The 24,762-nt window shown below is 52.2% G+C and overlaps 1 protein-coding gene across 1 annotated transcript in view; it reads left to right on the top strand.

Moving 5' to 3' along the window:
• Nucleotides 1–1,211: 1,211 nt before the first annotated feature.
• Nucleotides 1,212–24,762, top strand: part of MAPKAPK2 (MAPK activated protein kinase 2) — a 53,580-nt gene continuing 30,029 nt past the window's right edge. Inside the window, exon 1 of the mRNA XM_045298009.1 lies at nucleotides 1,212–1,235. Within this exon, the coding sequence (XP_045153944.1) occupies nucleotides 1,227–1,235 (9 nt within the window). The 5' untranslated portion in view covers nucleotides 1,212–1,226. The remainder of the gene's footprint in view (nucleotides 1,236–24,762) is intronic.

A 24,762-nucleotide genomic window follows, 5' to 3' on the forward strand; every position in this document is an offset into this window, starting at 1 on the left:
GAGGAGGAGAAAAAAAAATACTTCCTGTGTTGTGTTTTTCTCTTCCCCCTCAAGCCCCAGAGCTAGCTGCATTTCAGCGATGAAGTTCGGAACTCAGAAATGAGTTGCGAGTGGACTGCTGGAATACAGAACCACCGGGAGCCGGAACCCCCTCCCCCGGGAGTAGCGCGCCCACAGTGGCCGACTTGAAGGTCTCCCTCCGGGGCTTTGCTGCTTTCAGCCTCCGCCCTACCCGGAACCTTGGAGGTTCTTTGGTTTTTACTACAAGCTCCTGTGGCGGGCTTTTGGATGTGTTCTTGTGCTGTACAGGGAACAGATCCGTGTCGTGGACGCTCTCACCTTTGTGTCTTGGAGCCTTCTGTCCGTACTCATCACTGGGGGACTGGGGGTGGGGGTGGGACGGGGCGAGGGATGCTAGGAGCAGGTGGCTCTGACTTGGGGAGTGGGGTTGAGGAACTCCAGGTAGACCACAGTTAACCTGCACCATTGGGGAAGCTCTTTCCAAGAGAGTTTTCTCTCCTCTCTGAGACGCCATCTGCCGTCTCCCATCGGCAGTTTGGGGACACTGGCTTTTCATTTTTGTGGACTGGGAGAATGTTGTCTAAAGACTTGGGAACAAAAGCCTTCAGGTTCTGTTCCTTATCTATGTAATATACACATGTGCGCCCAACTGCTGTCTAGGATGCTTTTATTATTTTTTTCCTAGCATGCTTTTAGATGGCAATTCAGGTTCCATTGTGATTAATAGGCGAAAGAGCTGAATTTTTTTCACCTTTGAAAGGGGAGGGAAAAAAAATCTAACAGTGCTTTTAAAATAATGTGTATAGTCTAGTGGGTTTTCATGGGTAACTTCTCAGGTGTTAAGTGGGTGAAGATTGAAGGCAATCTGTTTTGACAGGCAGCCTGCTCCCAGATCTTACAAGTTGACTCAACTGTTAAATTGTAGAGTTCCCACACAGCCTTGTGTAAAAGCTTAATAATAGAGGGGGAAAGAAAGCATGAGGCATAAGGAGAGTGACAGCAGTGTCAACAGCCCTTCCATATCCAAATATTGGTTAAGACGTAATTACAGCCGTGGGGGAATCTGGTTCCCAGAATCCTGTTCTGGAGACGAACACCAGAGAGCTCTCTAGATCATGACTTCTGATGAGCTTCACCTTGGGTGCTGAGTACTGAGACGATTCCCCAAACCTGGAGACCCTGGATTATAAAACCAGGCGAAGAAGATGTGCAGGGTAAGAGGGGTTGTCCCATTGGGAAGGGGTCTGAGAAAAAGGGAGGAGACCTGTAGGTCATGGTCATTCCTGGGGATTTAGGATGGAGGGCTTACGGGCAGTAGCTGGGTCTCTAATGGGCTTTTGGAATTTGCCTGTTTGGAGAGGTAAAGGGAGCCCCTGGCTGCCCCTACGTCCTGCGCTCTGTCTGTGGTCTGGTGACCTCCTAGCACTATTAAGTAAAATCAGAGATTAAAAAGATAGTTCCCACTTGCCCTGCTGCTCCTCTGCCTCGCGCCAGAGAGGAAACGAGTGTGTGCATGCTGCTGGCGGGGTGCTGTGGCCTCCCCTCACGTCTCTGGCGGCCCGTTTTGTCAAGTTCCAGCGAGAATTGGACAGGACTGTGGAGGTCATCTCCATTCAGTGCCTCTTTTCTTAATTTTAAAGTAGTTTGTTTATTTTTAACAGTCTCACGAACACACAGTTCACATGTCATACATTTCAATAGTTCAGTCACATTCATAAGAGTTGTGCAGCCACCACCAGATCAGTTCCACGACATTTCTTCTTCCTTGTGCTCATGTTTGTTAGTTCCCCTGTCAGGTCCCTTCTTTGAATCTGTTGGTCCAATTGTTGTCTATGGAGGTTTACCTGTCCTATACAGAAAAACCTACAAAACCAAACACAAACAGCCTGACAACAATGACAGGATGAAACAGAGAAAAGCCTCAATTGAAAACAAAGCTGATAATATTAAAAACTGGAACAATGTATACATTGGCTCAAGAGGGATGTCAATGAGGAGGTATCACATATTGGCATAGCTACAAGTGCAGTAATCCATCCTGCATTGTGCTCTGTCTGATAACAAGGCCTTTCCCATCTCTGGTCCACAGACAGAGGGAATTTACAAGAGCTTTAATCCACATAGGGGACCCAGTGAATGGGTTTGGGGCTTCAAGGTCATCCGAAGCCTTCTGTAAACTGGGAGTGCAGAATTTAAGCTCTAGTACCGTTCCCTCTCCTGGGTTTGGCTTTTACTAGTTACAATGTTTAGATTACACAGGTTGGTGCGATTCTTCTGTGTGGAATTACCCGGTGCCTCACTTAAATGTCTGCTTGTTATAAGAGGAACTTTTCAGACCCCAGATATTATTCTTTCGGATAGCTGGGCACTACCTCCTGTCTTCACCATGCTTTGCTATAGCACCCATATCTTCAGTGATTTCTTCATGGGGGTAGGTATTGAACAGGTCGGTATTGTCATAGAACTCACTCTTCTTAGATTAGGGCTACGATTAAGTTTGAGCTCAAGATCCATTCACACAGCTATGATTTGTATACATCCCTGGTTCACTTTAAAGGCATCATTATTACTTTGCTGGAGCACTTCATACATTTCCCCCACAGGACATATGGTAGTTCTATTGATAGTACTGTTAATGTAGCCACTGATAGAGAATTTAAAACATTGAGGACAAAAAAGGTATACATCTATAAAACTATGTTTTAGAACAAAAATACATGGATGGTTGATTTGTACGGAGTAACAATTTAGGTGACTGGACGCTATTGTGGGAGAAAGAGCAGGCTTTCTCCTCCTGTAAAGCTGTGCTCAGAAACCCATGGGGGCAGTTCTACCCTGCCCTACAGGGTAGCTATGAGTGGGCATTGGCTCCATCCCGCGGCAGTGAGTTTGGTAACACACTTGCCCTCTTTCCGCTCACCCAGACTAGTCAGGAGTCTTGGATAGAAGCTAACTTATTTCCTTGGTGGGGATCCCTTATCCCAACTTTCTTATGTATTAATTAGTTGTGTTCCCCATGGGGTGCCTTAGCTACTTCCTCCTTCCCTGTGTCATGGTGATTCTTAGGTAGTAGCTGAACAAATTTAATTAAAGCCAGCACTGTTGTCCCTGTTCTCCCGCTCCTCCAGGCGACGCTGATTAGGCGAAGCATGCTATTATTGCTGTACAGAATCTAGAGTGTTGTCACAGCGTATCTCTGTTTGTCTCTCCACTGTGTGGATTCGAGACCCAAACAAGCCTCTGTGGTTTCTTCTCCCTCTCTCCTCCCTTCCCAGTGCCACGGTGATGTGGCTGCTGGCGGTGCCACGGAGGGGAGATGATCAGAACCTCGCTCATGGTTGGTCTGGACAGTTTCTCAAACTCGCTGCCATCAAGTCAGTTCAGACTCACAGTGACCCTATGAGACAAAGTAGAACTGCCCCCGTGGCTTTACTGGAGTGGAAAGCCTTAGCTGGTTGTCCTGCCCCATGGGGGGTGGTGGTTTCGAACTGCAGACCTTTGGGTTAGCAGCCCAAGGCTTAGTAACCTCTCATGTCACCTGGGCACTGTGAGAGGGGATAATACCACTGGTGCAAAGAAGGATCAGAGCTCCTTACAGTCTCCCAGGCCTATCTGCTGTGTACCTGTCCCCCCTGAGCGAGGCAACAGGTGTGGCTGTGTTAGGGGCTGTGTCTTAAATTGTCTTCTGCTGGCTTCCTGGATATAATCATGAGGTTAGGCAGGTTGCTTTGACCAAACCAGACTCTTGGATATCCACGTGTTTACTGATAGTTAACCATTTGCTAAGCATACACCATTTGCTTAGAAAAAAGCTCTGCTGGATGGTGCTATTGTAGTGTGCATTTTCCCCACTAGGCGAGCATCCGACAAATCTTGAATTAGTGCACCCAGTGGGGTTGCCTTGGAAGGTTCTCAATGGTCACAGTGAATTTTTTTGTAAAAGAAGTTTTGCTCAAACCTCATTTTTTGTGATGACTGATTTAAGAGAATAGCGTACGGCTACCTTTCTGCTTGGGAAAAGTGCCACAGAAACTGCTGTGATGTGGAACACAGCTTACAAGGACAGCGCTATGGGAAAAACTCAGGTGTACAGTGGTTTTCTCCTTTCAAAAAAGGGGAAATGTTGATTAATGACAAACCTCATTCTTGACGCCTGTCAACTTCCTGAATAGACGAAAATGTTGACAAAATTCGTGCACTTGTGCTTGAAGACTGATGGTGGGCCATTAAAGAGATGGGGACGTCAACTGGACTGGACTATCTTGGAGCTCAGTTCAGCGAATTTTAATGGAAGACTTGGGAATGAGAAGGGTCGCTGTGAAAACTGTGTCTGGGGTTCTGACTGACCAGCAAGAAGAGTGTCAAGTGGAAACATGCCCTGCTTTGAAAGAACAGCTCCAAAGCAGCATGGAATTTTTTTCCGGGCTCATTAATGGTGACGAGATAGGGTGCTATTCTTACGAGCCCAAAAGCAAACATCAATCAAGCCGGTGGAGGACACCATCATCACCTTGCCCCCCAAAGCTTGTTAAATGAAAGCAAAGATCAAGACGATGCTCCTTTTTTTTTCATGTGAGTGGGATACTGCACTTGGAGTTTGTTCCACCAGGTCAGACTGTTCATCAGACTTTCTGTTTAGAGGTTCTGAAAAGATTGCGTAACAGTGTGTGACAAAAAAGTCCTGATTTGTGGCAGACTGGTTTTGCTAACACGACAACGCACCTGCTCACACAGCCTTCTTAGTGACAGTCTTTGGCAAAAAATAGCATCTCTTGCCTCATGCACCTTACTCTCATGACCTCTCGCTGTGCGACTTCTTTTTATTTCCTCGAATGAAGAGGGACATGAAAGGACAGCGATTTGATGATGTAGATGAGGTGAAGAAAAAAACGAGGGAGGTGCTGTTAGCCATCCAAACAGATGAGTTTGAAAAATGTTTCCAAGAATGGAATTGCAGGTTTGACCAATGTTTTAAGTGTAATAGAGAGTACTTTGAAGTTTGAAGTTCAAAGAGTACTTTGAAATTTTTTGTCAAAAAATTTAAATACATAGCTTTGAAAAAAAAACCTTTTGTGTGTGTGTGTGTGTACCCTGTCGTATAGAGTGGACTGTAACGTGTGTGTGTGTGTGTGTGTGAGTGTGTGTGTGTTGTGAGGGAGAAGGTAGAACATAACAAATGTAGGCTGTCTGGGCTTGCACTGTCCAGTAGTGAGCCAGTAGCCCCGTAGGCTGTTTACATTTAAATAAAATATTAAATAAAGAATTCAGTTGCTAGTTAGCCACTTTTCCGGTGTTGACCAGCCACCTGTGGCTAGTAGCTATCAATTGGACAGCACTGAAGAGTATTTCCATCTGCCAGGAGAACTCTGTGACTCTGTGGGTCTCGGATGACATCACATAGCTGGGCATAAGCCAAAAAACACCCAAGGCCTCTGCATAGAGTCCATTTGGACTCACAGCGACGATATGTTGGTGCTGAGGCTGCAAGTCTTAAAATAAAAAATTATATTGTTTTAATCATTTTCTCGGGAATTCTTTTAACAATCCCTAAATCAATTAGATCAAGCATAATTGTACAGTTGCTGCCACCCTCAGTTTCAAAACATTTTCTTCTTGAACTCTTTGATATCAACTCTCCTTTGTCCCCTCCCTCCCCTCACTCTACCCCACAGGAACCCTTATTATATATTATTATGATTATACTAGTTATTTGTTTATTTGCCGTTATCTTACACCACCCAATGTATCCGTTCACCCACACTGCTACTATTCGTTCCCGTGAGTGTCATTGTTAATACTCGTCGTTTTGTACCACGGTTATTGTTATCCCTCTCCAAATTGTTCCTAAGTGAGGCTGTAAGTCTTTATGGGAGCAGACAGCATCATTTCGTTCTCGGGGAGCACTTGGTGGGTTTGAACCTTGTGGGTCTCAGTCCAAAGCCTAGCCCTGTACAGGGCCTCTTTGTTGGACATGCAGAAGTTTATGAAACTGAAGGTACTGAGGAAGGTTCAGTGGGTGTGCTTGGGCACTGCCTGGCTCTGAGAAAGGACGAGCTTGCAGTGGGTGATGGTGTAGCTGAGAGGTGGGGAGGAGGCCCGGAAGGAGCAACTGGGCTATCTTCATGTTAAATAAAAGCAGGCTTCCAAGTGTTTGGGGGTCACGAGAGAAGCTACAGGATGTTAGAAGGAAAGGTTAAGGTTCGTTGAGGTTGGGGCTTGTGGTTTTCTGAGGGAAGGGTCTGGTTTCGGGTTCAGAGAAGCTGCCCTCCTCTTGGCAGAAGGCTCCAACCTAGCCTTGGCCTTCTCTCTGTCTAAGGCACCGGGGCTCTTGGCGTCCCCTGAGGCCAGGCCGAAGACGGCCGTCAGCTCACAGGCCTTCTTCACTTGTGAGTCCTGGGCTCGGGACATCTGCAGCTAAGTTCTGGGATCCGAGGCTGACAGCAGGGGCGAGAGATGCAGGCCCATGGCCAGGACCAGGGGTGCTGGTGGGTGTCTGGGAAATTCCTGGGGCTCCTTTTGGGGGAGATGAAGGTATTGGTGTCTGGGATGGAGAAGGTCCGATCTCTTGGGATCTGAGGAGTCTACATCAGAAGCCCGTGCAGGAGCTGGGAGGGCTGTGGGCAGCCCCCGCACTGCTGAGGCAAACCTAACCCCGGGGGCAGGAGACGGGGAGAGCAGCTTTCTGGTAAGGTGGGAGGGCCAGGGCCCATGCGCCCTCACGGTGTGTGGGGATCAGGCAGGAGGAACATTTGCCATGGTGGGAAAGGACACGACACTGTCACCTGAATTGTGTCACAACCGTCAAGAGGTGGCCCTACTGTGCTGTGATCGCGGCTTCTTTCTGGTGTGGCCGTGGTGGTGGTGGTGGCCGCGGCACAGACGGCACACTGGCCTGCCTCCCCTTCTTCCAAGGGCCCTACCTCGGGCAGGTGGGTCTTTTTTGCCCCTCTTCCTCTCCAGGTTAGCAGGTTCCTGGGGCAGCGCTTGAGATAGGCTTCCTGCTGGGCTCCAGGGTCACCGGTGCCCGGTTACTGGTTACTTGCTGACTACCAGTGGCCAGCGGCTCTTCCTCTGGGATAACGTGGGAAGGGTTCTGGTTGGAACCTGTCTGGCCCGCTCTTCCCTGGAATCTGGCGTGGTGGTGACGAAAGGGACTAGACTAACCCTCGGCGTCCAGGCTCTTCTTGCTCATGGCCTCTCTGAGACCACCAGACTCAAGCAGTGCCCTCTGGACGGGCTGCACTGGCTAATTTCCCCGGCTTCACCCCCAGCACTTCCTTCAGAGGTGTCTCTGGGCCGACTCAAACTGCCAAACTTTTGGTCAGCAGTTGAGGGCGCCACCGTTTGTGCCACTCAAGGACTGGCGGCGGAAGGTTGTGAGGCCAAGTCAGGCCCCTGGGAGTGGTTGTGCGGGCCGTATCCTGTGCAGGGCACCTGGCAGAGGCCGAGGCGGCTGGTCCACGGGAGCTGAAGCGGAGCCCTCTGCCCGCCTGTTGCTGTGAGTGGCTGGGTGTGTTCCCTGACCCACCCGAAGATGCAGTGAGAGCCTAGGGAGTGTCTCAGGGTGCAAGCCGAGGAGCAGGCCCCAGAGCTGGGGGGCCACACGTGGACCTGCAGCCCAGTAGCACTCTGTCCCCGATGGATCCGGCTAAGCTGGAAGGGGCCTAGCAGTCTGAGGAGGGAGGGGGAGAAGGGGATGTGTGCTGGTGCCTTATCTCCACCCCTCTCCCCTGTCTGCCTGCTCAGGGCTAAAGCTAGGGGTTTTAGGGCTGGGGTGCTATGTGCCAGGCCATCGATTGGTGTGGACAAGAAAGAGAGGGACACTGGGCAGGGCCAGAAGACTGGGTTCAGCCCAGGACAGTGTGTGGCTAGTATTCTTAGGGTCTCTCTTCTCTGATCCAGTAAACATCTCTGCGTTCCAGCCAGCAGGTGGAAGAGGCTGGGACGTGGCTCCAAGGTCAGCCCCTGTTTGTATCTGATGTTCCCCTCCCAGGCTTGCCCCCTGGCTAAGCTGTGGGTTCATTCCGCTAGGACCCTGCGCTGTCCAGAAGGGTGATGTGACAGGGCATCTCTGTGACCAGTGCCCACCTGTGACACTTGTCTGGGAGGCAAAGGGCTGTGGACACCTGTTGGAAGAACCCATTTCTGTCTCAGAAAAGAGGAGGGCATGTGTGTGCGCGCGCTGTCTGAGCTGCCTCTCTGCCTGGCTTATCCCCAAGATGGTTCTTCCTGTGAGCCTGAAGCAAAGGTGGAAACTCACTATCTAGTCTCCTGTTCCCATGCTGACCCCTCCTCCTCTATCTTCCTCCCCTCCCTGGCCCTCTGCAGGGCAGCTGCATGGATGTGTGACTTTGTTGCTGTTTGGCTCTCCATAGTACCGGCGAGGCTCCTGCAGCCTGACCTGCTCAGAGCCCAGAGCTCAGCCCCTCTGTCTCAGCGGCCACAGGTGAACCAGCCACCTCTGCACTCACTTTGGCAGCCCAGGCCGTGGATCAGTCAGCCCCAGGCCTTCCTGTGCCCTCTCTGCCCTCCCCACTTGTCCCTTCTCTTCCAGTCAAGCTGGGTGGGTGCTTTGGGCAGCTTGGGCATCTGAGAGCCAGGGGAGCAGCCGTGTTTGGGGGGGGGGCATCTCCAGGTGTCTGGATGTATGTGCATAGAGGCCCTGGGGCAGTGCCAGGGCCTTTCCCAGTTAGGGGAAACGTTAGATGAGGAGCAGGATGATGAACAAGTCCATCCACCATGTCTTGCTCTCAGCTGTCTTCTTCTAGAACCCACCCCCAAGCAGCCCCCTGCCAGGTGTGTGGGAGTGCATTGGTGAGCCCGTGTGGGGCCAGTGTCTCAGGCCCTGTCCTTGACTGCCCGGGACCAAGCACAAGCACAGACAACCTGCCTTGGGCTCTTGCCCCGTTGCTACGCTATACCCTCCACCTCCAGCAGCTCGGGGCATTGGGTTGTCACATTCAAAATGTGATCTCATCTCTTTGGCTTCCAAGAATAACTGGGTCCTGGCTCTCCCGCCTCCTTCCTGTGTCAAGCCACGGCCCCTCTGGCCTTTCCAGCTCTGTCACCTGCAGAATGTCACAGAGAGCCTGGGTCTCCTCCATGCCTTGGCCCTGGGGGGCTGGGACGCTGGGCAGGACGCCTCTCCTGATCTGTGCCCGTTGAAGGGACCCTGGGGACTCTGAGGGGCTAAGGACATTGCTCAGGCCACCAGGATACCTGCCTAACAATAGGCAGATACTGGAGAGAGCGTTTGCTCCTAGTTTGATGTTGGTCTTGTCTTCTTTTTGGCTTTTAAATCCCCAGAGCAGGTGCTGGTGCTAATCTTGGCCCTGAGGGATGTGCCTGCTTTGTTGGGATTAGGGTTTGTTTGGAGGGGAGGGGTGTGCAGGGATGAGTGGTAGGGACCAAGAGGTGGAATTGAGTGGAGGGGGGCCGTGATCCCTCTGCCCTCAGCTGGAGGTGCCCATCCGCCCTGGCTCCCCAGGCATGCGCCCTCCTCCTGGCCCTTGGGGCCCGCACTTCCTCTGCTGGGAGAGATTTATTTGCCAAGGCCCTTAGGCCTCTGGAGGGGAGGAGTTGGGTGCAATTGCTAAGAGTTTATTTTTAGCTCTGACAGCAGGAGCCCCTGTCCTTGGAATAGCCGCCCCTTCTTGCTTTTCGCCCTGCTCCCGGCCTCCGTCCTGGCTTCTTTCCTTCTGAGGGGAAGGCTGGAGGCCCTGGAAGCCAGTCGGCGTCCTGTCTAAGTGAAGGGGCTGCAGGGTGTGTTGGCTTCTGTAGAGTGCCAGGTTGTTGTTGTTGTTTTGCCCCCCCCCCCCCCCCCCGTCTTTAAGGCCACTTGGGTGGAACGCTGAGCATCTCAGGAATGCAGGCAGGCTGGTGACACCACCACAGACCAGCATGGGGTGAGGAGGAGAGGTCAGCACCGGGCATGGTGCTCTTGCGCCTTTCTTCTTCTCTCTCCCCTTCTTGTTCCCTCACAAACCTACATTTGCAGGCATCTCACCTTCAGGCTGCCAAGCACCACCTCTTTCCCATTGAGCCCGAGGGGCTCCTCAGTGCCTCCATGCCCTCCCCAGTGGCGTCTCAGTACTGCACACTCAGTCCAAGAATGGGCGGGAGTGGGAGAGGCCCCGTTTCCTGGGTCTCAACCTGATTTCACTGACCTTTTTTGGGGTGGCTGGGGTTGGCTTACCTGGGCTCAGGCTCTTTAAAATAAAATAGGGTTGGCAGTTAGAGAGGAAGGAAGGAGCCCCGGTGATAGACTGAGTTACCCATTGGGCTGCTAACTCTGTGGCCATGAACTTGGTTTGAGAAAGAAGGTGCTGAGGGGAGTGGCAGTGAGAGCCGGTGAGCTGTCTGTCAACATCGGCCACCTCCAGGAACCCTCAGCCTTGGGATGAAGGTCTCGCCCTTCAAGTTTGTACACATCAGTCTGCCTAACACGTTTATGAGAAAAGATAGCCTCATCTTTTTTCTGAGGAGTAGTCGGTGGGTTTGAACCACCGACCTTGCCATGAGCAGTAGTCTGTCTGCTAAAAGCCCGATTCTTGGCAAGCGGGATACATGAGCTAGCCAGCTGCTTCCCAGACTGGGGCCTCCACACTTTGTCCTGAGTGCACGCTGTGTGTTCACAGGGTAAGTAGTTTATGTAAGAGGACTTCAAAAGTTTGTGGAAAAATCTCCATTGTCTTTTAATTCCCTGTCTCACGAATGCATCATGCTGTTTCCTGAATGGGACTCATCCCTCCCACCACACACCTTTGCCTTGGCTCTGTGGTATGTATTCCGGGGTTGTCTCCCCCCACCCTGCTCCACCCCCTTACTCTAGTCTAGCACCAACACTGCTGCTTTCAAGCTCCTTTCCCACCACAAGTGGGGGTCTCCCTGTCAGACGTGACCAGACCCTCGCAGCTGTCTTCTCACAGTTTAGATGTCCTTCCTGGGCAAGGTGCCCCCCGTAGGTGTTGTAAGCTGTGAGGTCCCTGGGGATGTCGATCTTGACTCTCAAGTGTGCCCACTCTCTCCATTGCTGTGTGTAGCGTGTGGTGTTGTGGTACAGGGCATGACACAGGATTCCCAGGGAAGGTGCAGTCTCTACAGGCAGGGTGCCACCTTATGTAAATACAAGGTATGTACTAGGCTCCAGCAGTTGGTACAGTGCCTGGCCTGCTCCTCCTCCTGTCCGCCAACAGCCACTCACCCTCCTGTGGGAGGAGTTCCTACCCTGGGAAGGTGTGGTTCTCAGATGGGTCTCCCTCCACCCCCTGGGATCTGCTGACTCAGGCTGGCACCTGCTGTTTCTGCTAAGGGAGTTCTCTTCTTGTAAGGAAGGGGCCCTGACCACAGTTTCCCAACGCCACTGTTCTTCCTTCTCCTCCTGGTCCCAGGGCCCCTCCTCTTCCTGTTCCGATGTGGAGATGAGCCTCCCCCTCCTTGAAGAACTTTTACTGAGGGGGTGAGGGTGGCGAGGAGGGGGCGCCCACACTTGGAGCCCGCATGCTGGCCTTAGCTCTTCACACAGTGGAAACATGCCGATGGAGTCCAAAATCCTGCTGGCCGTGCTCCTGTGGATGGCTGGGGCGCGCGTCCTGAGCACCGGATTGCCAATTTTGAGGCCTGAGACCAGAGGTCTGAACCTCACGGAGCCGCTGAACATCAGGCCGCAACACGGAGCTGGCCTGGAATCGGAGATTGTAGAGGCAAAGGACCATCACAGAAGTCCTTTCTCCATAACTATTGCTGCATCCTCCCTACCAGGAAAAGGACCTGACACTGGAAAAGAAGTGGTCAGCCCAGGCCAGGAAGCCTCTTGCCACCCACCTTCCCCCTTGCCCCGGGGCCATCTTCTCTGCCCTCTCTTCCTGAAAGCCAGCAGTGTCCACGCGTCTCCTGCATAGAGTATTTGAGTCATTCACCCATCCCAGCGATGTTTATAAACATTTATTCTCCTCCAGGTTTGCCTCCTTCCTGCCTGCTGATGGGCCATCAGGAGGCCCAGATGGCAGGATGAGCCTAGAATGGGAGAAGACTCAGGGTCACCCCCTTGGGTTTAGACCCCTGTAATGCCTCTGCTATAAGAGATGAGAGGAATTCAGAACAATAGGATTGATTCTTTCTAGCAGTTGAGACCAGACCCCTGCCTACCTAAGCAGGATTTGCCTTGGGGTGCCTTCATCCCTCTGAGATTCAAAACCATTTACCACTCGAGAAAATTAATTAGCAGAGCCAAGAGAGCCTTTTGCAGCCTCCCTACGGATAAAGGACGAGAGCGGCAGGCTGACTGTGATGCAGAAAGTCGCCCGCTGGCGGGCCTGATTCTGGATCACCTTGGAAGCCCAGCACCCAGAGAGCGTTTACCAAGCAGATTACATGTGAGGCATTGGGTGGGGAGGTTTGGCTCACACTATGGTTGATTCTTAAGATGATCCTGCCAGGTAAACGCCACCCCAATTTACAGAAGCGGAAACCTGTGCACATGGGGTCAGAATCACAGGTTACCCCGTTCCCCACCGCGGGGTGTGGATTCCGATTCACAGCGACCCTACAGGACATACGGACCTGTTCACAGGGTTTCCAAGACTGTACGTTGTATGCACACAGCCTCATTTTCCTTCCAGGGAAGCCCCTGGGAGCTTTAAACATGTTCTAAACGCTAAGGTTACTGTAGGCTCTGGGGGTCGGTGAGCAGTCCCCAGGTGGCACTTGGCTACTAACCAGAAGGTCGGTGGTTCCAGCTCACCGAGAGACCCTCTGAGGGAAAGCCTGGTCATCTGTTTCTGGAAGGGCAGGGCCGTCAAGACCCCATGGGGCAGGTCTACTCGGGATCGGGTGGGTCACCATGAGTTGGAACCGACCTGGCCGTGCACCTGGTTTGGACTTTGGGGGCCACATCAGTGTACAGAACAGAAGTCACAACTGTCCCCTGCCCCAAACCCAAACCTACCACCACCTCAAAATCCCGCCTGCTTGGAGCTTGTATTTTATGAAGGGGAGAAAGGCAAAATCCAGCGCAGGAAGTGATCTCTGTTTTAATCAGCTGGTGACGGTACAAAGGAGACATGAAGGAGGGTGGGGGTCCCTCAATACCAGCAGCATGTGTGATGTGGCAGCTCTAAATAAAGGGTCAGGGTGACATCTGAGTGAGCCTCGGGGACTCCTGGGCGAGGGCACCAGGCAGGAGGGTCAAGAACAAAGGTCCTGAGGACTGGAGGGGCCCCTCGAGGACGCCCGCCCAGCAGCATCCCGCCCTCGCCCTCGGATCACCCTCTGTGACCCTGTGAGCACTCGGTACATAGTGGACCCAGCAATTTATATTGTGTCAGCAAATATTTATGGAATGCCAATTTCATGCAGACCGTTCCAAGGATAACGCTAAGCTGTGGGCCTTGCCTTTGGAAACTTAGCGTTTAGGGGAGGGGTGGTGACCGTCTATGCACGTGAGAAACAAATGAGACAAGTTGGCCAACAGAAACTCGAATTGCACCCTTTCATCCGTACTACCCTTTGCCCCTTGAAGTCCCGCTGTGATGGAGGAAGGCCGCCAGGGGCGGGCATGGGTCAGATGGTCTGATGCCTGGTTTGCCCTAAGGACGAGGCCCAGGGATGGGCGGTGGGTCAGGCACATGAATGGACACAGAGAGAGGAGGTCGATTCTCTAGGTTGGCAGAAGGGGACACGCTCTGGCCCATAGGAGCAGAAGAGGCTTTTTGGAGGTCCACTTGTGCCAGGCTCCCGCGGAAGGTTAGGCAAAGTACGGAGAGGTTGCTAAGGAGAAGTGGGAGGGGCTTCACTGGGTGTTCCCGTGTTTTGTGTGGCTGAGGGGTCAGCTGAGAGGACTGGATGTCCCCCAGGGGATGGTGTTTCTGGTAATAGGAAATGCTTGGGATCCGGTGTTGACCATTGCCTAGAGCCAGGGCAAGGAAGTGGCTGGACTGAGGTTGTGACAGTGCCATTCTGACCCTGGCGGGTGCGCAGCAAGGGACCCTGGTGGGGCAGTGGGCTATGTGCTTGACTGGAAGCCCATGAGCAGCTCTGGGAGGGATGGTGCAGCTGCCCGCCCATAGAGAGTTACAGGCTTAGGACCCCAAGGAATAGTCTGACTTTGATCTATCGGATTGCAATGAATTGGAATCTACTCGATGGCTGTTGGCGTGTTTTTTGGTTTTGACACAGCGGTGGCTCAGTGGTAAGATTCTTGTCTTTCATGTGGGAGACCCACGTTTGATTCCCAGTCACTGCACCTCCAGTGGAGGTGCGCATGCTGCAGGGGTGCTGACCAGGCTTCGGGGAGTTTCCCCGCTAAGACAGGGGGCCCTGCTGGGGTAGTGGGTTATGCATTGGCCGCTAACCACAAGGTCAGCAGTTTGAACCCACCAGCTACTCTGCGGGAGAAAGATGAGGCTTTGTACTCCAATAATTAAGGTTTATAACTTTGGAAACTCCAAGGGTCAGTTCTGCCCTGTCCTGTGGGGTTCCCGCATCTCAGGAGCTGGGTGTGCAGAGGTGAGGGGAGCCTGGAGCCGACCGTTAGTGCAGATGGCAGAGTGAAGCAATGGGCCTGTTTATTCCTGAGGATGTGTAGTGACAAAGGAAGTTGCAACACCATCTTTTAATTTCTCTATATTTCTTTTTATAGAGCAAGAGGGGAAAAAAACCCACCCCAAATAAATACTGTATATACTCGTATATACTCAGCACATTTTTAATGCAGTTTTTGTGGTAGAATTAGGTGCCTCGGCTGATATTCGGGTTGGCTTATGCTCGAGTATATAAGTAGATAGATAAAAACCCAAACCAAACAAACTCTCAAACAAAACAAAACAAAACAAAATACCAGCAACCAGATAAGAACAGCAAAAACATCTTCCAGCAAATGTCAGAGAGAGCGTGTCTGGTCTTCGCTGGCTCCTGGCTGCTCCCCTCACCACGGTGCCTTTCGTATATCTTCCTTCTTCGTCTCCCTCCATCCACCCTTCCTGTCAGAGGAACCCCTGCAAGACCTCAGGCCAGCTGTGTCTACAGAGGGGACAGTCAGTGGTGTGGCCTGAGGGAACCACTGCCCTTCCGAGGAGAGGAGAGCTGTCTGTCTGGCCACAGCCTGCTGAGAAGCTGGCCCGGCAGGGCTGGATGCCGATCCGGTCCCTCTGCGGCAGCTTCTGTCTGTGTTCCTTCCGTGTCCCTGGAGGTTCAGACAGTCCTTGTCTCTCAGCTCAGATTGCCACCCTTGGGGTCAGTGCAGAGTCTGGGTTTAGGCAGATGCAGGGAAGGGGAGGCAGGAAGACCACCGTGCTCATCTGGAGTCCCGGGGGCCGGTTTGGGTCTGGCTGGGAAAGAGTCCGGTTGCGTTTGGAAGTGTGCAGACGAGGTATTTTCCTCATGAAAAAGTCTGGAAAAGTAGTTGGCCTTTGGGGGGCGGGGGGCCGTGAGACTAATTTTTCTTTCTCATATTTGTATACCTCCACACCGCCAAAAGGTCCCTGTGCAAGCCAGCATTGAAGGTCAGCTGTAGTTAAGCCAGGGATGCCTGGGAATGAGGGCTGCTTGCTCTGGAAAGCTGGGGACTTGCCTGGGCTGATGGTTGGCGGTGCGAACCACCAGCCTTCAGGGGTGAGCGGGCTTGTTCAGGCTCTTGGCCCCTGCACTGTGCAGTCTCCGATACTGCTGATAAGGGGCTCCTCCTTTCCTGCCGGGCTTCTCTGAGTTCAGCCTCTCTGTCATCAGGTCGGGGAAACATGGGGATTTCTGCTCCTGTAGAGTTTCAGTCTCGGAAACTCTTGGGGCAGTTTAGCCCTGACCTATCGGGTTGCTCGCCGTGAGTCCACGCCAGTGAGTTGGTTTGGGGTTAGTCATCGGGCAGGAGATGAGTTTCGCACGGGGGTGACGGGGTGGGGCTGGGAAGTGGAGTCTGAATTTGTTTGCCTAAAACCCACAGTGGACCCCAAAGCCCTCGGTTGCAGGAAGCCACACTGACCAATATGGTAGTGACTTGCCACATGTAGCGATGCATGTTGACATTTAAGTGAAATAAAAAGTCACTTCCTCAGTAGCATACGTGGCTCATGGCTACTGAATGGGACAGCACAGTTAGAGATCATTTCCTTCACCGCAGAAAGTCCTCTTGGACAATGCTGGGCTTTGAGATGATCATTCTACCAATGAGTCAAGATGTCCCTGAGTTGAAAGAGGCAGGCCAGGAAAAGAGAGGGCGGTGTGGGTGGGGGGCAACCTTGCTAGTTGCTACAGCAGTGAGCCAATTCATGACGGCTCTGTGTGTCACAGAGCAGAAGTGCTGTGGAAGGATTTCTTGGCTGTCGTTGATGACGGCAGACCTCTGGCCTTTATTCCAGCAGTACCTCTGCGTGGGTTTGAACTGGCAAACTTTAGGTTAGCTGGTGAGCACACACTGTTTACACCACTTTAGCAAGGGTAAATAGGAGGTAAAGAATACAAATCATTATTTAGAAATGACAATGTATTTAGTTTGGCTTGTTTGGGACTCTGGCCCAGGCTGGCAATCATCTAGCCTAGAGGTTGCCAAACCAAGTTGAATGGCCACGTGACCTGTGGGTTGCATTTGAAAGTGCAGATCCCTGAACTTGATTTTGAGTATCTCACTGAATCAAAGACACTACAGAGGTACTCAGGAATGTGTATTTCTAGTAAGCTCCCTGTTATCACTTGAATTGTGTCCATTCCAAAACATGTATAGTAAATTCTAACCCCTAGGCCTAGGTAGGGGTTAACGCTACTAGAGCTTTAGTGGTGCAGTGGCTATGAGTTGGGCTGTCAACTGCAAGGTCAGCTGTTCAAAGCTACTCCTCGGGAGCTTGATGGGGCTTAATATTCTCTTGAAGAGCTACAGTCTTGGGAACTCACAGGGTGTGGTATAGGGTCGCTAGGAGTTGTCATCAACTCGCGATGGCAGTGAGTGAGAATACCTATGGTTGAAGGCCCACCGGAAGCACAGTTGGTAACTGTTGGACTGCTAACCAAAGTTGGCTGTTCAAACCCACCAGCCGCTCCTTGGCAGAAAGGTAAGCGTGCCTGCTCCCTTCAAGGTATGCAGCCTCAGAAATGCTGCAGAGGGTTGCGATGGGCCGGAATTGACCCAATGGCAGCAGGTTTGGCATGCCTGTTGTCATGATCCTGTTTGGGACTGGAATATGCTTGTTAATCAATGAGGCAGCATGACTATAAGCTGTGCTTGGAGGTGATCTTTTTTAAAATACAAGCAGGCCAGCAGTGCTAGGGGGAGATACCCAGCCCCATGCAGATCTTGCAGGAGCAGAAGCTCAGAAGGTACCAGACTTTCCTCCAGAGCCAACAGAGAGAGAGAGCTTCTCCCTGGAGCCACTGTCCTAAACTGTGAGAGAGAGAGAGAATCAATTTCTGTTTGTTAGAGCTGTTCCCTTGGGTGCCTGTTACAGCAGCAGTAGATGACTAAGACATTCCCCAAGGGATGACTATCTGGGTTTAGCTACCACCAATTTTTCTAATCGATGCTTCTGTTCCCCACGTGCTGGGAAGTCCATTCATTGTCCAGATAAACCTTACCATTAAAATATGTGCTGCCGTTAACGTTCTACGTTTATGGAGTCCAGAATCGGTTCCCTGCCCCTGTAAGCTAGCACAGGGCCACCATCAGTGGGACTCGACTCAATAGCAGGGAGTTTGGTTTTTTTGGTGCGGCACATGGACTGTCCTTGATTAGTTTGCTTCTCCAGGGTCCTGCAGCATGTGGCAGTTCTGTCTTCCGTCCACCAATTCAGCAAATGTGCCACAGCACATCTTTAGACGTGCTCCTGTTGCCAGGGGTTCCAGAGAGATGCCGAGAGGTGACATGACCCCTGGATCTTTCCCCTCGTCAGACTTGGCTGGGAGACTGAGGGAAGGGGCCGTGCCCAGATTTCAGTGGTCCCTGCCTAGTGGACGGTCCAGCTGATTTGAGCTAAGTGGACCCTGCACCTCTCGTCAAGGTGTGCCTAGAAAGAGTCTCTGCTTGTCGGCAGGTAACCTTGCTATTCCAGGGCGGGCATCTGACCCAGGTTTCTGGCAGAGGAGTTGGAAGACTCAACCATCCCTGCCCAGTCAGCTAGGACCCTATGTCCCTCCTGTTTGGGAGACTGTCATAGTGCCCTGTTGTCACCAGTGAGAGCGCCATCTCCCCAGCCCGGTGTCTAGCCCTTCAGATCTGGGTTTGGCCTTCCTTCCTGCTCTCCCCTCCCACCCACCCCTATCACCACCACTACCACCACCACCACCACCTGGCCCTTGCCCCTCCCCCCAAACGCCTCCTGTGTTGGATGACCCAATATGCAAGGGGAGTGCCGAGGGCCTTACTCTCTTACTAACCAGTGGTGAATCGGTCCACACACTTCTCCCACATCAAAGACGCTGCGTGCAGGCATGGCGAGCATCTGTCTCTCTCTGCCAACAGCTTCCTGCAAAAAAGCCTCATTTCAAATTTACGATCCCTGACAACCATGGCGCGCGTGCGGACCCAGTAAGTAAAGCAAGCGTGGGCTTACCTGTGCTTACTTTCCAGTGTGTAGCGCTGGGAGGGAGCTGCTCTGTGCTGGCCCCTGTTCCCACGGCCCGGATGGGGACAGTGTTACCAGCTGCTGATTCTTATCCAGCAGGGCACAGCAGCTCGGTTGCCTCAGAGGCTAAACTGATATTTAAACAATAAAGATTTAAAAACCAGGAATTAAATTGTCAGCTCCAGAAACAGATATGTCCAAACATAACCCACCCAGTTAGAGAAGATAAGTGGGGTGATGAATGCAGCCAAGGAATTAATTCTCAGCCTCCAGAAGAGGGGTGGGCAGGAGGCTGGGGAGGCGCTGGGAAGGGGACTTTACAAATTCTTGCTCCCTGAGGCGCGAAGGGATGCTTCATCTGCAACATTAACAGTTTGCAAGTCATTGGTTTTTAGTATCTTCACAAAGTTGTGGAAGGATCTCTAAATCAATGTTCAAGAATTTTCACCTTCCCCCAAAGGAATCTTGTACTGTTTTTAACAGCCACTCCACCTTATCCCTCCAGCTCGCCGTCCCAATCGACTAATCTGTGTGCTGTCTCTGTAGATGTACTTTGGTGCTTCATATAAATAGAACCATACCGCGTGTTGCCCTTTGTGCCTGGTGACGTTCACATAGGGCACTCCTCTGTGGTAGTCAGTGATCAAACGGTTCCGACCTCATGGAGTCTCACACCTGGTTTCTTCTCATGCTACTGGGGGTGGGAGGGGCCAGCTGACATTAGAGCTTCCTCTCTTCCCTGTCAGTCAGAACCCGAGTGAGCAGAGAGGAATTCCCCAGCCTCTTGGTGGTACCCAGATAGGAACCACAACCTCTACCCCCAGCATTCTAAGAAGACGTTTCGGGGCAGTCGCTGGAGTCTGCTTGAGAGGCAAGATGTCAAGTCTGCAGGTCCTTGAGAGGTCTAGGGGGACTTGATGGAGGAATAAAACCTCTGGCTCAGCTCGAGGTCCAAGCCCTGGCCTCGGTGATATAAGCACAGATGACCCACAGCCAACATGAGTGTGTGCTTAGGATCCTTGTTTTTATACAGTCTTCAGTCCTATCAGCTCCCCAGTCCCCCGTCTCCTCCCCTCTCTTCCCTTATGCTCAGGGAACCATTACTCCTGTTACTGTTTCTGATGGGTTATCTATCATGTCTTCCATGTACCGAAGGATCCTAAATATACAAATGAACATATGTAAATATAACATGATTAATGAGATAAAATACATAAAAGCCATAATATTAAGGGGGAACCGATCACAATGACCTACACATAACCCCCTCCTAGGGGGAAGGACAACAGAAAAGTGAGTGAGGGGAGACATTGGTCAGTGTAAGACATGAAAAATAATAACAATTTTTAAATTATCAAGGGTGAGGAAGGGAGGGTGGGAAAAATGAACTGATACCAAGGGCTCAAGTAGAAAGGAAATATTTTGAAAATGATGATGACGACAAATGTACAAATGTGCTTGACACAATGGATGGATGGATGGATGGATTGTGATAAGAGCTGTATGAACCCCCAATAAAATGATTTTTTAAAAAAAGAACCAGAGGTTATGTGGTTTATCAGGGCTGTCCCTTGGATTTTTCATCCCTTCCCTGTATCCCTCCTGAGAGAGGTTGGCTATTTACCTTACAGATGGGTTTTGGTCTCCTGTACATCCACGCCCCTATACATCTATTTGGTTTTTGATTTTGAACTTTTGATACATCTTCCTGTCAACAACTGATCACACAGGCTGGTGTTCTTCTTTCATGTGGGCTTGGTTGCCTCCCTGCTAGATGGCCGCTTGTTTAACTGTGAGCCTTTAAGACCCCAGAAGCTATAACTTCTAATAGCCAGGCACCCTCAGCTTTCTTCACCACATTTTCCTGTGTTTCCATTTTGTCTTCAACGACTATCATACATTCCCACATGATAAGAACAAACTGTTCTTGTACTGAGGTAAGATTTAAGTAGAGGCACAAAGTCCATCTGCTTCCTTGTTGCATTTACATATATAAACACACATTCTCTCTCTCTCTCTCTCTTTCATGAAATTCTAATCATCCCTGGGGAGTCCTTGAGTGATGCAAACAGTTAACATGCTGGGCTGCTAACTGAAAGGCTGTTGGTTTTAATCCACTCGTGGGCACTTTGGAAGAAAGTCTTCCAAAAAACCAGCGAGAGTTCGACTTTGACCCACCCTGAGTTAGAGTCCAGTTGGCGCATTGGTGAGTGGCCCTGGAGAGGCCAGAAGTCCTGCAAGCACCTTCACTCATTCATCTGTTCACCTTGAGGGAGAAACAAATAAGCAACGTTTCCCTTATGCATCAAGAGGCAGGAGAGCCTTGTCAGGGAGCACTCATTTCTCTGGGCGCAGGCAGACAGCCCGAGAGAGTGCGATTGGACGGCCAGCCCTGCCAGTTCTCCAGACACGAGCAGACGTTGGACAGCGCGCATGAGGTCAGAGGCTCTGAGAAAGTCTGCGGTGGAAAACTACGTTGAACCTCTCTGCCACCTGTAGGACGCATATAGGGAGCCCTGGTGACAAGGTGGTTAAGTACTTGACCACTCATTGAAAGGTTGGCAGTTCAAACCCACCAGCTACTCCGTAGGAGAAAGATGTGGCAGTCTGCTCCTGTAAGGGTTTTCAGTCTCGGAAACCCAATGGAGTAGTTCTGTCCTGTAGGGCTTATGTGTCAGACGTGACCCTATGGCAGTGGTATGACTTATGGGTGGGCATATATCGCCCACCAACATTTTCAGCCTCTCAGGCTTCTTTAGAAACTGCCGTCCCAGCTGTCGTGGAGCCCTTATGGCATGGTGGTAACACTTTGGACTGCTAACCGCAAGGTGAGCAGTTTGAAGTCACCAGCCACCGAGGGACAGAGACGAGGCCTTCCCCTCCCCGACAGTGACAGTCCTGGGGACTCTCAGAGGCTGCTCTGCCCTGTCTTACGGGTCGAATGCAAAGCGAGTTTGGGTTTTGGGTGCCCTGTTGTAGTCCATGCTGCTGCCTGGCAGGGACTCGTCTCGCTGCACGAACCTGAAGAAACGGGCCACCAGTCTTACCACCAGAATCCATGCCATTGGATCAAAATTCATACTCTCTCCAGAAAAAAAAGGTTCCCCTCTTGATTTCAGCATGCCTTTCACGGCTGAAAACATGGCTTCCACAAAAGATTCAAAGCAAAAGTACTCGTGAAAAGATGAACTTTGTTTAGCTCGGTGTTTTGGACAGACTGCTGTTCTTAACTGCCATCAAGGTGGCTCCCGACGATGTAAGGTGACCGGACGCACAGCCGAACAACAAGCTGCCTGCCTGTGCCACCCCAAGATCAGACCACCGTGTTTTCACTGGGTGTGTGTGGGTGTGTGTGTGTGTGGGGGTGTCCCTACAACTAGATGGAACGCCCTCTTTTTTATTTTTTTAAACTTATGGTATCACTTAATATCAGCTTAGGACTGACATTCCCCGAGCCCTGGTGGCACAGTGAGGTTAAGTGTTGGGCTGATAACTGGAAGGTCGGTGCTGTGATGCTTTGAACACACAACTCCAGGAACCAGGCAGGGTCGGTTCCGTCAAGATGTGCAGCCTTGGGGGCGCCCGCCTCTATCTGACTGAGTGGCGATGTGTTGGAATCAACTTGATGGAAGTGTGTATGGGGGGTTGCCAATAGAATACTACAGGGCTGGGGGGGGTGTGTGTATGTGCTTCATAAAGTGTGTGAAAATGGAATGAAAAGACTGGAAATGGCAGTGCAGTCTGCCCGAGAAGGAGACCCCCATCACTCCAGAGAAGCATTCACCTGATCTGGGCCCACAGGCTTGCAGAAGGGTGTGGGCGTGTGTCGGGAGTGTGGCAGAGAAGGGTCCCCGGCAGGTGGCTCCTATTGAAGTTGGCCCTGTCTGAGTCCTTGTGGCTCCCTGCTCCGGAGGAGCCTCTTGTCCCCGCCTGAGAGTGCTTGAGTAGCAAGCAGCCTCATCTGTGATGCCCGGGGAGCCGCTGTTTTTTGCGGGTGGGGGGTGAGCAGTAGACAGACACCCCTGAGTGAGGCCCAGGCTGCTGAGAGCCCCCTGCTGTCCTACAAGGAAGGGCCAGTGTGCTGTGGGCAGCTGCTTGCTAATCCTGGGAGCGGACAGACCAGGACTTTGCTCCCGTTACCTCTGCGTTCTTGCCTTCCTATAAGGGAGGTTGAGGTGGGAGCCCGGAAGCAGGTGACTGGATGGTTCCTCCCCGGCCTGCTTCCTACTAGTGGGAGAGGGAGAGGTGCCTGGAGGATGGACTAGGGCCAGCAGGCACTCTGCCCTCGTTTATCCAGAGGAGCTAGAATGAAGGCACTTTGCCTTGCATTTATGGAAGAATTCAGAATGGTGAAATGGGTTGATGACGGTTGGTGCAATGGTCGAATTCCTGCATCCTGGCTGGAGTGATTTGCAGACTGGTGGTGGTGGTGGGAGGTGAATAAGCCTGGGCTCTCCCTAGATGGCTGGCTTTGAGTGATGGGTCTGCGCTCGGAACAAAGGCTACCCACTGCTGCTGAGTTGGGCTTTGCTCACAGAGGAAACGACTTCCGGGCACCTTTAGAGGCTCTCTCATGGAGTGGCTGCTGGGCTCGAGCCACTGACCTTGTGGTAACAGCCCCCACAATCCAGGCATCACTGGGCTCCTTTGGAGCCCACCCAGATTCAGGGCTCTGCGCAGTCTCCTGGGAGGCCTGTCTGGAGGCCACCATTCTCCCTAAGGAAGCCGACAGCCTAGGGCAGTGGGACCATGGAGTGGGAGCCGGACACCCTCTCTGGGCATGTTGTGCTGGCAGTGTCAGGAGGGCCAGGGTTTCCTGTTGTTGTTTTAATGCTGCCTTTCCCCTGCAGACACCCCCACAGGCGGGCGGGGGCCCTGTCTACCCTCAGCAGGGGCTGAGGTGAGGACCCTGCTGTGTAGCCTTTGCCCCCCATTCCTCTTGCCCTCCTCAGTCCCCAGGACTGTGCCCTCTTCCAGTAGAGGAGGAGCAGATGCCGTCCCTCAAACCCCACAGCAGGGAGGCTGGGCAGGCCAGCCTTTCCTTTGGGAAGCAGGAGTAGTATTAGCTGCTGTTGCCAACTGGGTCTGGGCTTGCAGACGCCCGGCCTCCAGCCTCGCTGGGGGACCTGCAAATCTGACCTGTGGACAGATGTGTGCGCGCGCGAGTGCCCCCAGGGAAGGAGCCCTTGCCAGGAACCTGTGAGCTCACCCGAGGTGAGTGTTGGGTAAGGGTGGAGAGGACTGGGGAGAAGGAGAAGGGAGGTGACTCCCTCCTTCCCCCCATCAGCTGGGCATGCATCACCACTGCTGGGAATTCATTCCGGACACTTCTGAGCAAAGCAATCACTATGAAATGTGTTCTTACTCCTGGGCGGGGCTTTCAGATGTACTCCTTCCCAGTCCTGGCAGAGGGAGACCAAGCCACTCACTCACTGCCCTTCAAGGCTGGCAGGCAGACAGTGCCGGCTTGGATTGTGGAAGCTCTACCTGTTGGCCTCCTCCCCGCCACCTGACCAGCTCGCTCCTCAAACATTTGTGGCTCTAACCCAGCACCCAGCACACCCCTACTGTCCTCTGCCCCACAGGCCCTCCACATCCTGTCCTGCTCCTGCGTGGCACGTCCGGACCTCGAGAGAGGTGACCTAGAGAAGGTCTTCGGCTTGAGGAGCTCAGATTTCCCTGAGGTGACTGACGGGCATTCTGGGAGGAGCACGATGTCCCATTCGCAGGCACTCCAGGGACTTCCTCTGGGCTCTCCTTCGGCTGTCACCTTCATCAGTGATCCCTTCCCCAAAAGATGGCTGGCGGATGTCAGTCCTGCCAGGAGGTTGTCTCTTGCTTGGTTGGTGAACAGGGTTTGGTTTAAGAAACAGATACGTATTCTCTCCTCTCCTCTAATGTTTGGGACCAGAAGCAGTAGGCTCCCTGGTTTCCATGGAAACCAGAATGGCTAAGGTGTGTGCAGGAAGGGGCTGGCTGCCGTCCTGAAATCTAGAAGGGGTCCCCTGAGTCCCCCATGCTTTTCCAGGGAGTCCACATGGCCGCCTCAGGCCCTGAGGGATAGCCTACTCCTTGTCAACCTTTGTAAACGTCTGCACTGTCATTTCTACCTGCCCCCAAAGGGGACAATGTTGGCTCCACTCAGAAGTGATATTCCACACGGGAGGGCTGAGGACTGTGTAAAACCTGCCACGGCGTT

The sequence above is a fragment of the Echinops telfairi genome, unplaced genomic scaffold (assembly GCF_000313985.2).
Source record: "Echinops telfairi isolate 266 unplaced genomic scaffold, ASM31398v2 ScPeMD7_7424;HRSCAF=8462, whole genome shotgun sequence".
Taxonomy (NCBI): Eukaryota; Metazoa; Chordata; class Mammalia; order Afrosoricida; family Tenrecidae; genus Echinops; species Echinops telfairi.